Source organism: Caretta caretta, chromosome 22 (assembly GCF_965140235.1).
Source record: "Caretta caretta isolate rCarCar2 chromosome 22, rCarCar1.hap1, whole genome shotgun sequence".
Taxonomy (NCBI): domain Eukaryota; kingdom Metazoa; phylum Chordata; order Testudines; family Cheloniidae; genus Caretta; species Caretta caretta.
In genome coordinates, this window is record NC_134227.1 from 12,800,794 (window position 1) to 12,813,745 (window position 12,952).

The window sequence follows — 12,952 nt, forward strand, 5'->3', positions numbered from 1 at the left end:
CGTTTGCCAAGCTTTGTCAGCCTTTGGTGATGGAATAGTGAATAATTAACAGAGAGAACTTTTCTTCTGTTTGTGGGACATTTGTGTTCAACAGGTTTAATAATAAAAACAAGAACAATAGTAATTAATCAGGTTTCAGTTCCTCGGTATTGGGGATGTCCCAATCCTCCAAGTTCTCTAGTGGACATAGTGTAAACAAGACCTCCATTTCTAATGGAGAAATGAAGCAAGTGCATACTTCTTCCCGTGTCCCCACAACTCAAGCACCTTTTAAATATATCATAAAGAAACCAAAAAAGGGCACACACCCAATCTTTGCTTTCCTTTGCAGGTCACCTTTAAGACAAAATCCTCAACCATCTTGCGGCAGAGGTGCCCTCAGATTGGTTCTGCTGTTTATGTGCCCTGAGGGTTTTGAGTTGTTTAAATGTAGAAAGCAAATAAGCGTCTGACCTGGCGTAAACTGTGCAGCCCCACTGATATCAATGGATTTGCACCCACTCAGAGATCTGAAATTGAAATGTGCAGGGAACTCCTCAAAGCATAAGCCGATCAGATAAACTCTGCAGCCTCTCTCTGCAGGATTTTAGGAACGCTGCAGACCGCTGGCACTTACTGATAGTCATTTGTCCAAACCCTTTGATTATCCGAATGAACGTCATGTCCCCTGTTACATTTGTATAACTCAGTTTGCCCTGCTTTGTACAAAACAACTAGAGTCTCATTCGATCACGGCCGACCAAAATAACGGCACTGCAAAGCCGTGCATGGGTCCGTGAAACTGGAATACACTTTGCCAGATTGATTTCTGCAAAGATGGGACCAAGGCGGCTGTGACTAATGTGTATTTATACAAACTGGCTCCTTCCTGCTTAGAAGAAAAATCCGTGCCTGGTCTTTTCCTTCCTTCCATCCTTCCTTAGAACAGATCGCTGGCCTTAAATCTACGCATGCTTGCCCATTTGGGCTGATGTAGGAGTCAGTCATCATTCGTAACAAGCCTACGAGGCAAAGGCGTCTGGGTGTTGCAAGCAAATGAAGGGAGGAACATGCTGTACCAACCTGCCAGTGCTGTGGGTTCACTTATTTCTAAAACAGAGGACGATGGAGACAGACAGAGAGAGAACAGAAAGGGGAGGGGGAGAAAATACATAGTTCATGTTTTCAGACAGTTGATGAAAGAATGATCATTAGAAAGGTGAGTACACACTGATAATAATGCACATGCCGCTGACATGGTTACACAGGACAGACAGGAAGTGTGGTTACCATCGGGAAAAATGACAGCGTCTCTCTCCATACATCCCGACTCACATTTGCTTGTCTACATTTGAAAGACAATTCAGATTAAGGGAGGCTGTGAATTTAAAGCACAATAGCTATTCCTGAATAACTCTGTGCGTGGACATACTTCTTTCAGAATAAGCAAGCTTTGTTCTGGTTTAGCTTAATCCAATTTGAAAATGGATTAAGCTACACAGGAACAAGGCAATCTTATTTCAGAATAAGAGTGTCCACACGTGGAGTTATTTGAGAATAGTTATTCTGGGATAACCCCAGGTGTAGAAAAGCCCCCAGTGATGAGAGTCTACTGCAGAGGAAGCTATATCCTATTCGGCCTTGGGTGTCAGAACAAGTATCAGATAAGTACATGGGATCACAGTGACTGGGGCTGAGGCATAGGGACCAGATTTTCAGATGCCAGGTGACACTGGCAGGTGAACTCAACAGCCAGCAATCTAGGGACTAGGAGACAATACTGAATACTGAACAGGTCGGCTGGCAAGGACTGTGACCATGGAGGTGGCATTTTGGAGGCACGGGCGTGAAGGTGGAAGCGGTTTAGTGAGGTGCAGAACTAAGACGGAGACCACTACAAAGGTATGGAAGGGTCTGCTTTCCTTTTCCAGGCGAGGGGACCCGATCTCTTTCCCAAGGCTGCGTAGTCTAGTGGAACAAGACTGGGACTGGGAGCCAGGCTTACCTAACCCCAGCTCAGCCACTGACTCCTACCCACTCATATGTACTCACTGCATGTCTCAGTTTACCTATCTGTAAAATGCAGGAGACAGTGCCTGCCTACTTCAGAGAAGTGCTGGGAGGAGTCATTCATGTTTGTACAGTGCTTTGGAGACACGAGGCTTTAGATTTAATATCATCATTGGGGCAAGGGGAGGAGTGTGGGGGGGGGAGTTGGTGAAGTGACATCACATTTTGCTCACAGAAAGAGAAAACGGCTCCCTTTAATACTCGGCTGCTAGCAGTATACATCTGTGTGCATTAGTGAATAAGCAGGGTCGGGTTCTTCTAAGCATAAGGGCCTTGTTTATTTGCAGCTTGGACATGAGGAGGAAGCATTGAATTAAATGGCCAGAGTCCACTTCCTCAGGATGGTGGGTTCATTGCTGTGGTAACATCCCTTCTCTTGTTTTGCCTCACACCTCTCTGCAGGCGAGATTCAGATTCACTCTTCCCCCAGAGGACCCAACACAGGCCTATGCCACGTAAGCCCTGAAAGTAAGGCGCCAACAGCCTTGGACTGGCACTTTGCAGGAAGTTGAATTCCACCCTTTGTGAGGCTTGGTGGTTATCCAGCTCCCTCCGTCAGTACCGGCAGCGTCTCCTCACAAAGCACAGGCTCAGCCCCTCATACCTACCGTACAGAATTATACTGGCATTGGTGTTCCCCAGCTTGTTAGTGGCCACGCAGGTGTAGTTGCCGTAATCCTTCTCCGAGACATTGAAGAAGGTCAGCGTGGACATTCGACCTTTGTTCTCGATTCTCACTCCATCCAGCCCATTGGCTAACCTGCGGGGCGAGAAAGACGAAGGGCCGGGCCCCCCAGTGACAGGAGCGATCAATTCCCATCCCCATGCAGTCACACCAGCTATATCTAGGTTAGTGGGGAAAGCCCCACTAGTCCCCAAATCAGGACCTCCCAGCTGGCTGTCACCAAGACACTGGGCTAGCTCCTCGGCTGGTCTAAAGCAGAGTGGCTTTCCTCATAGTGGAGCTATGCCACTGCCCCAAAGTCTCCCCCTCTTCCTGAAGGTTCCCCGGTCCTGGATATTTTCTGCCAGGTTATTGAGAAGGTTCTTCCAGCTAAGGGGACCCCCAGACCAGGCCATCACTGAGGGTTCGTCTACACTGGAGCGGGGAGGTTTAATTTCCAGCCGAGGTGTAGACACCCATGCTAGCTCTGCTTGAGCTAGACTGCTAAACACAGCTGTGAGATTTGGGACCTGGATGTTTTAATTGCAGATCCCGATGCGCCTCCCACAGGATCCTTTACTTAAAGAGACATCTGCAGCAAGATCCCCCCACCCCACCCCCTATAAATATATTAAAATGAAGTGTAATTCTCTCTCCTTCCCGTGCTGACAGATGGCCATCCTGACCCAGGGAATTCAGCACTCCCCATCTGTGCCAAGAATGCAGCCTGGGATCTGCCAGGCCCTGGCAGCTTGTTTAGGTACCTGGTTTCTTCTTTAAACCACTGAAATTCTGCGACAGGGACGGCGGAGGCCTCGCAGCGCAAGATTCCCTTCTGGCCCACCGAGGCACCAGTGTTCTTGGCATTGGAGATGTATGGTGGGTCTGCAGAGCAAAGGGACGTTATTCCGGAGGGAGGGCTGGGGCCCCTGGATACAGTACTGCTGCCATGAGGGGCTCCGGATCCCGAGCACAAGCTGGGCTCAGAGAGACGTGGGGATGAGGAGGGGTGTTCAGGACGGTGAGGGGATGTGGAGCCGTGTTGTTATGAGGCTGGTTGGAACCCAGTCTAGGTTGTGCCCTCCTGGGATGGCGGGGGGGGGGGGCACAGATCCCCACCCATGAGCGGCAGTATTAGGCACTGACCCTTCATATAAAGGACACACAATTGACTGCCATTGCTTTGCTCAGCATCTTTCCCCTTCCCTTGTCAACCCACCCCTGAGCCATCTCCTTTCTCCTGTCTCTCCTTCCACCCCTCATCTGCCCCCTTTGGCCTGTGCTCTTCCCCATTTACTTCTGGGGCTCTCCTTTCCCATGTGGGGTGGGAACACAGCACCCCTAATTGTGTTGGGGCAGGGTGGAAATTGGGCTCATAGCAAGAGGGAAAAGCCATGTGTGAGCAGGGACAAAACGAGCCACCCTGCCCCTGAGCCCAGCTGGTGGTGGGGGAGGTGGACCGAAAGCTAGGACAGCTTAGACAGCTGAGGTGGTGGGGCTGGCAGCAAGTATGCCCCATCCAGCAGAGAGGGCCAGAGACGGAGAAGAGCCAGGGACACTCCCAGCACAACGTGGTCACCCCTCCCTGCAAAAATGGCCAATATCTGGCCAACATGGGACAGTCGAGAGGGTGAGCATCTAAGAGCTGTTTGTCGGCCGTCATGAAATGAGATGTCCTAGAAGGGCGGAGGACCACACAGTGACCTCCTGGACCACGACCAACACTCATTGGACTCCTTGTGAGCAGTCTCAGTAAAGCAACCAAAGGCAGAAACGGCCAGGGAGACCAAAGTCTCCTCTCGCCCCCTCGCCGGATCAACACTGGGGCACATTGGTAGGGCAACGTAGATGATATTTGGACTATTGCTACCCATGCCCCATCTCTTGCTCTGGGGACAGAGAGAAAGATTCAGGCCCAGGGTAGACAAGTCAGCACTAGGTCATTCAGAAATGAATAAGGTGAATGCCAAGTGTCAATTCAGATACACATTGAACCTCTGGTCCTCCCACCATCTGCCCCAGACCACATGACTGTGGGAAACACACATTTCACAAGCAAGATACCGCATGCACAGGATGGAAACTAGGAGCCTGCAGAATGAGAAGAGACGCTCCATTGTAGGGTGCTGTCCCTATGTCCCTAATCCCACCTTTGGATGCGGATTGGACGAGTCCCCTAAATAGGGACACTTTGAAGGCACAAGGCTCTTTCCTTCCTTCAGGACTCCTCTGATTCATAGCCACGTAGTTCGCACGCCTGAGTGGGCTTACTTTAAAGTTCTTCTAATCTGATCGGGAAAATTCCCTGGTTTCTAAGTAGCTTTGCATCTTTTAAACCCATTCTGTTGTGCCGAGAAATTTACAAACAGGCCAACACCTGTGTAGGACCTAGACAAAAAGACGAGTTTGGAGAGATGATCCAAAGCCTGAACAATGTATGCGAAGTCTTGCCTCTCCCCTGCACTTGGAAGGGTTGCTATAAAGTGTAACCCTGAGCCAAACCAATCCTGGTTTTGTACGCTCAAAGAATAGACCGACTGCTCCAGTTTCACCCATCTCCGCTAAACCCACTTCTCCTTGTGTCAGGTGTGAAGAGGATTACAACAGTGGAGCCCTGATTGAAAAAGAAAAGAGCACCAGGTAGCAGAGGAGTAGATGCAGCCCTTCATCCCGAAAATACTCAGGTTTTTTTAAGCTTCCCAGAGGCGCAAAAGAATTCGAGTCACTCCTGAAATGCCGACAAGCTTTGCCACTCCAGCTTTTCTGCCTTGGCATGTCCTCTGAAGTCTTTAAATCGTCTGGGCTCTAAATTCCTAACCATGCTTCTAAAGAACAAATTGTCCTAAGATGTAAATGCTTTAAGCTTAATGAAATGTATATATGTGATTTTCTTACAGCAATTTAGTGGATATAAAAGCTCTACAAGCTCCTTCCTAAAGGGAAGGATCTTTAATGTGCTCTGTGTGTGGTGAGCCACTAGAGATTTTTCCCCCCCTGAATTGCTCCTCAGGAAAAGGGTATTACCATTTATGTTCCAGCTATAAATAGTCTTTAAGGGATGCTGACGTAGATGTTATCTGCTTTATTTTTTTTTCAGGAGTTTATGGTTACAGTTCAGCTGTTCTAACACACACGCACACCCCCGCCGGCACTGGAATACTAGGATCTCGGCTCTGTTTCCCCATCATCTTGTGCCTTTCATCATCTTCTAGACCCCTGCAAGGCGGTGAAGAATCAAGACCCTTGGATCTCAACGCTGGCAGGTAGGGAAAGGAAAGTCACACTTCAGGAGCAGCCGTCCCCACTCAGGGCACATCAGCACTCTGAGCCAGGGGTACAATTCCCAGCTGAAGGAGACAGCTCTGATCCAGCTTGCATGCTAAAAATAGAGTGTAGCCACGTTGGTGGGAGTGGCGGGAGAGGCGAGCCGCCCTGAGTACGTGCCCAGTGCCTTGGATGGGATCATACTCCAGCAGCTAGCCCCTCCCGGCATTCGGACTGCCATGACTACACTTGATTACTAGCATGCTCGCTCGATGGGAGCTGGTATGGGCATGTCTCCCTCAGCCGAGAATTGCACCTTCAGCTTGAAATGTAGACGTACCCTTCGATGGCGTGCGAGACACAACAGAACACCAAGCTGTGGAACTTTAAGCAGACTACATTACAGCCCCCAGTGTTCAGGTAAAAGCCAAAATGATCTGTGTGAAAAGTCCCCGCAACTAGCCTGAGCCCAGTGTTGTCTGAAGCCAGGAGGCGGGATCAGGGAGTGTGTCGTGCAGAGTCGTGCCCTACTTACAGTTTACGGTGACTTTTACTCTCCGGATGTCTGGAGCGGCCACGTCATTGACAGCGCTGCACTCGTACTCCCCGGACTGATCCCGGGTGATCCCAGAGATCTCCAAGTACTCGTCTTCGCTCACAAAACCCCGGCCTGCAAGGGAGAAGGTGCAAATGGAAAGATCAACCCACCAGCCTGCCACCTCCACTCCCGTTGGTCACTGGGAATAAAATCTGATGGGTTGATGGAATGGAGACCTCCAGGCCTGATCCGGATCGGTTACATTGGGGTAAATCTGGGGGCGTCAGGGGGTTTAACTCAGGATTAGGCTGGTTTATCTGGGATCAGAATCAGGCTGTCTGAAACACTCACAGGACTCCAGGGGCCATATCTCACTGCAGCTGTAAAAGAGGTAAAATCCTGGTGGTCCTTCATTGTAAAACATTATTGCCTACATAAGAACCCTGGGACTGAGTCTCCGCAGATCTGGCTCCAGAAGCATATAGGGGTGCTGCATGAGCTGCAAGGGGCCAAAGAACAACTCCTCCAGGCTGGAGCAGTGCCAGGGCCAATGTAAGCATGTTGGGGCATGGCGGGGGTCACATTTGGGTTCGGTGGGGGAGCAGCCACAGTGCTTTGGGCTACAGCTATTTTGGGCCGGTGCATGGACCACAGGCAGCTCTGGGAAGGCTACAACCCCAGGAGCTGCTCAGATTTATCCTAGGGGACATGTTCCCAAAGCAGTGCAGAAGTAAAGCCAACCCCTTCCCTTTGGTCCATGCTGCATATGTCATGAGCTGCAGCACAGAATCTATCCCATATTGTAAAATAACCCTAATCTGTTCTATTGACAATGCCACTGATTATTATACCTGAAATACATGCAAAGAGCTCCTCAACTTGTTGCCATGTATGCAGTTTGCTCACTGTTCTGCATTTCAATCCGCTGGGGCAGTGATATTAAACCACTCAGTATCATTTCCCATGGTCATTCCTTAGCACCTTGCTGTTGAGTTTGGGTTCCCAGTGTTGCACGGGGCAGGTGTCTCTCCCCCATCAAAAAAAAACACCTTTCCATTGTTTTGGGGGCTGGGGACTAAATTATTATTCACAAATGGTCTCTTGGTGAAAAAATGGGACTGGGAGTCAGGTCTCCTGGATTCCACTCCAGCTCTGCCATCCATATATTGTGCAACTGTTGACTGGGATGATTTAGTTGGGGTTGGTCCTGCTTTGAACAGGGGGTTGGACTAAATGACCTCCTGAGGTCTCTTCCAACCCTAATCTTCTATGATTCTCCACGTCTCTCCACCAGGACCCCCCAGGACTCAGCTGAAATACCCCCTGCTATCCCAGGCATAACACACACATGCACAGAGCTTTGCCACTGCACTTCCTTCCTGATTTGCAGCCCCCGACTGCTATTTCAGTTCCGGGCCTTTTCAAAACAGCTGTGTGAAACTGGTCGGTGGGGTAGGGAAAAATGTCTGCCAGAGACTGGGAGAAGCGTCTACTGAAATAATGTCACATCCCCAGACACTGACCAAGCCTGTCTGAGTTTAACCTGTAAGGATCAAAGCATAAGAGATCGCTGCACAATCATTTTCATATGCCAGAATATAAATATTAGACACAAAACCACATACAAGAATCACTGCCCTTACGACAGCTCCAGTACACTTTGCTGACATTAACACCAGGAATACCAAGCGTTTCAAGCCAGGAAATAACAATATCGACTGCAAAACCTCCTTGCTTGGAAGACAAAACCATCCCCAGAGAGGGAAAGTCACAGAGTGTGGGTTAGGGACGGTGGAGTGGGAAGACGAAAAAATAATGATGGGGGGAAAGATGAAGTGGATGAGTGACGGCAACACTTTGTAAGTGAGTCTTCTTTGTAATGATCCCATAATCCTGGGGTCATTATGGACCCGGCCTATCCGCCCAGCGATCTCTATAAAAGATGATTGGAAGCGAAAGAAAATAGATTCGACGAGCCAGCGACAGAAATACATAAATAACCAAGGTGATTTCTTTCTGTGGAGAAGGGGCCTCGGGAAGAGATAAGCCCAGCTCGCTACATTAGAGAGATAAGGATCTACAAGGATACAAATGGGTGCGCTCAGACGGAGGCTGCGTGACAGACATGGGGCCATCAATCATGAAGTGGTGGGGGTCACGCCGGAGCCGGGATCTGCTGCGGCAGAGCGGCCAGCGCACGCCGGGTCGTGCGCCATGCCCCCCTGCGTCTGGCTGTATAACAAATACGCTGGGGTCTCTCAGGGACGGGGCTGAACTGGAATGTGCTGCTTGGTGTTTGCAGCACATGGCTCATCCCTGCCTCGCTGACTGACTGATGCGAAGCAGGGCCCCAGCCTCCCTTAGGATAAACAAAGGTCACTGGTGCCTAGCGCTGCTCATTGGTCTCCTTTCATCAGTACTAAATCCACTGGACTCTAGCCGGTCTAACGCTGCTTGACTAACGCCTCCCTCCAGCTACCCACTCCACTCCCAGGCAGACACCTGTTCAGGGGAGCTGAGCTGAGAGGTGCAAGTTTCTCTTCCCATCTCACCCAAGTGTAGGGTGACCGGACAGCGAGTGCAAAAAATTGGGAAGGGGGTGGGGGGTAATAGGAGCCTATAGAAGAAAAAGCCCCAAATATTGGGACTGTCCCTATAAAATCAGGACATCTGGTCACCCTACCCAAGTGATGCCCTCTAAGGCCCCTCCTTGAACCACTTGAGGCCCTTCAGCAAGAAGGCCTCCGAGGTGAAGCATGACCCAGAAGCATGACGGGAAAGGGGAAGCACAGAGCCTGCTGGCTGCAGCCTTCCCTTTGATCCTAAGAACGGCCCTACTGGGTCAGACCAATGGTCCATAGAGCTCTGTATCCTGTCTTCTGACAGTGGCCAGCGCCAGCAGTGTCAAAGCGAATGAACAGAAGAGGGCAATCCTCAAGCGATCCATCCCCTGTTGTCCGAGCCCAGCATCTGGCATCCTGCGGCACTGCCATACAGGGGCCTTTATGCCTCTCGCCCAGATACGCACTATTCTGGAGAGCCTGGGCTGTTGTCATCCCGCGTTTAGCACCAATAACAGCCTGCACTTCCTCTGCTCCGGTACCTGACGCAATGTGAAAAGGGAGATGCCTTGGGGGGCACGACTACAGAGGCCTAAAAGGGGGGCACAGCGGTGGAGAGAGACACAGTGAGGTGAGAGGGGGAAGGCAGGAGTTGTGGGGGGGGAAGGAGGGGAGAGAGGGATGTTGGGGGGGGGGGCTCTCCAAGCTACCAGCCATCTGCCCTCCCCTCCCCATTTGGGAATCTAATTGCTGCAATGGAGGAGTGGATTCCCCTCGCTAATTAAGTGTGGGGCCGGGAACTGCGGTGCATTTTGTCCCTGTCGGAGGCCGGAGATGCCACCACCACGCCGGAGTTAATGAAAAATGTGATAAACCCACTGTTTCATTTCGCCTTAATTAATCCCAGGGATTGGATTGTGCTGAAGTCAGCCTGGGTTGGAGAAAGCGCCCTGGGGTCAGCATCCTGCTGGCTGGCGGCGCGAGAGGAGGCTCTTTGGCTGGGGTGTGGGATGAGCGGGAGCATCTCTGACTGCAGCAGCTGTGACTGGGCTTTGCAGAGCTCCCCTCCCTGCTGCTCACGAACTCCCCCCCCACACACACACTCTCCTGTTGCTGCCCGGGTGCTCTGTCTCCTTTCCCAGAGCCGCAAGGTAACCCTAAAGCCAATGTGTGACTGTGATGGGAGCTGTTACTCTGGTGAGGAGGAGGAGAAGATTCAGGCACCCAACACGTATGACCCTGCCCTCCTCAGAAGAAACGTGGAGGCATGCCCTGCCGCAGACAAGCACTCCCATCCACACCCGCTGCTAGTCGCCAACACCCTGCCTCCTCTGATACTCTCTCACACAGGTGGGCTGTGCAAAAGTGCCCGAAAGGTCAACAGTTACAGTCCGGGAGGGGACAGAGCCTTTCATTCTCATGGAGAACCAGTGCAGGGGATCAAGCTCAAGAGCTCCAGCAATGTGGCACGGGGTGGGAGAGGAAAGAGACGATCTCTCCAGCCATGTGGCCAGGGGTGGGGTGGGGAGCGGGCAGGTCCCAGGCAAATGGGCAGGTCCCAGTAACTTATTTAGATTGCAGCTCTTTGGGTCAGGAACCACATTTTTGTTCTGTTTGTACAGCACCTAGCACAATGGAGTCCTGGTCTAATACAAACAGTAATAACAATGAATAAAATGCATGGTAGGTTGAAAGCAACACCTTCAACTCCACCAGGCGGCAGCTGCAATGCAGATCCAGCAGGTGCTTTAAAAATGGGCATGTCCTTAATAGAGGGGGGTTCATATTCCATTAAACGAAGGCTGCCCCTAGTGCTTTCCAGTGGGTAGAACAGAAGACTGTGAATAAGGGCTCCTGGGTTCTAGCTCCAGCCCTCTCAGACTTGTGTGGGTTTAGGTAAGTGGCTTAACCTCTCTAGAGACAGCTCTTCCTCGGGGGTACTACTAATGCTCTAATTCATACGCGTGTGGTGGTGGTGGGAATTCAATACAGCCCTTTGAGATGCTAGCACGCAATGGGTGACATAATTGCAAAGTCTTCCTGGCAAGGCAGCCCCAGTGCTGCAGATTAATTACATCTGTATGACTTTTCCAGCCAGCCAGTCAGATGGAAACAGGATATAGCTAAAGACACTAGAAGCCCAGAATCAATACAGTGGGAGAAAGGCAGGGGCAGCCCAGCTGGGGGAGATGAATATCTTGAATGATACGCCCAGATGCAACAGGGTCTTTGCAAACCCAGAAGGTCAGCTGGCTCCGGCTGGGCAGTAAATGATGCGGAAAGGCTGCTAGGGTGGATCCTCAGGTTTAGGATGCTAGGAGTCACTACTGAAAGAGGCAGCTCTACTCCATACCACCCATCCCCCTGTCCTTATAACACTAACCAAAACTGATGGGGCAAGTGTTTCCAATTAGTTAGACCAACTCCACTGAAGCAACATCAGTACAAGAAAGGAGGATTTTTCCCACCAAGACTCAACCAGCCTTCCCTGAGACTCAAGTAAAGCCTCAGATGGATTCTTCTGCGGCCTGTTCTACTTAGTTGGTCCAAAGTCCGTGTCCAGCATATGGAAATGATCTTGCCAGGACATTATCACACAGCAGTTTTTAAACAGGGGGAGGAGAAGGCACATGCTCTGCTCAGTGAGAGATAGGTGGGCAAGGAGAACAAGGGAGTTAGGGTATGTTTCTGCCATTGCTGGAATGGAATGGGATACATCATAATTCGAGAGGGCACTGGACTCCAATTCCTTATCTGAGCATCCCAAACTTCAGGGCAGTTTGGATCTGCACCAGAATCCAACCTGCACTGCTGGCTGGCTGGCTCTCCATGATGGACCAACCCGAAATCCTGTCTCCACGGACCACGGGGGAAGTTTGGATCCAGATCTGGAATTTTCAGTGAGTGACCCTTCTTGGCTTGAAAGTTTTGGAGCGTGCACGGCATCCTCAGAAAGCTTGGTGGGATAATGACAAATCCATGTGCTGCACAGGCCGATGATTATTGTGGAAATCATGCACACTGATGCATATCTCCTTCATTTCTAGAAACATAGGCCTTAAACACTGGCGCTAAAAGAGAACTCCCTTAACAGGAACCCGGGGTAATAGGTCCCTTCTCTTCTCTGTGAGGCAGCCACTAAAAAGGCAATATCACAAACACATGCAAAGCCAGTATGGTAGTGAACACAGGGCATTATAGGAGAGAGCAAAGTACACTGCTCGGTCCAGAATTTACCCTTTCTTCTCTATAGGAGTCCCGGCTGCTTCCCTTTTGGAATCATCAACAACTGCTTTATCCATCACATCTGGCTAAGATCAGGTTCTCTCGCTCCAAACTGCAAGACAGTCCTGGCATGTCCTCCAGCGCTGAGTGCATCCATCTCCTTCTCCCTCATCCTACAGGTTTTTTTTTTATTGGAGACACTTTGACATGGCAGGATTATCTGTCTGTGCATAGCCCTAGCGGTATGATAATGATACTAATTAACAGCATTTGTTAATATCTTTAAATTACCTGTATTAGCTCCCAGGCAAAGCACCTACTAACAGTGGCAGCAGTGTTGGCAGATTTGCATCAGCAAGTGACATTATGTTCATTTCATAGTTCATTAGAACACTCCAGAGCGAACATGTCACCAAACGACATCATGATCCGCGGGAGACTGGCCTGGTACCGGAACCTGGTGCCAGGGCTGCTCATCTCAGCAAAGGGGACCTGCTTTTGGAGGGTGCCTTTTTATTTACCCATTGCCCTGATTCCTCTCTGGTGCCAGGGTGAGCCAGCAGTGAGTAAAGCAGCTGGGATAGGACTCAGCCCCAGGGGGCTGATGTGCTCATAGGGAAGGATGGACAGGGCTGGCTGGAACGGGCCATG

General features: G+C 50.6%; 1 protein-coding gene across 6 annotated transcripts in view; it reads right to left on the reverse strand.

Annotated features, from left to right (window-relative positions):
• The window catches only part of LOC125625366 (opioid-binding protein/cell adhesion molecule homolog), a 743,521-nt gene that overhangs the window by 45,702 nt on the left and 684,867 nt on the right, over window positions 1-12,952 (reverse strand). For all 6 annotated transcript variants that reach the window (XM_048827330.2, XM_048827329.2, XM_048827332.2 and 3 more), the window contains 3 exons: window positions 6,513-6,647; window positions 3,478-3,598; window positions 2,658-2,809 (listed from right to left, as the gene is read on the reverse strand). In XM_048827330.2, the coding sequence (XP_048683287.1) occupies window positions 2,658-2,809; window positions 3,478-3,598; window positions 6,513-6,647 (408 nt within the window). The remainder of the gene's footprint in view (window positions 1-2,657; window positions 2,810-3,477; window positions 3,599-6,512; window positions 6,648-12,952) is intronic.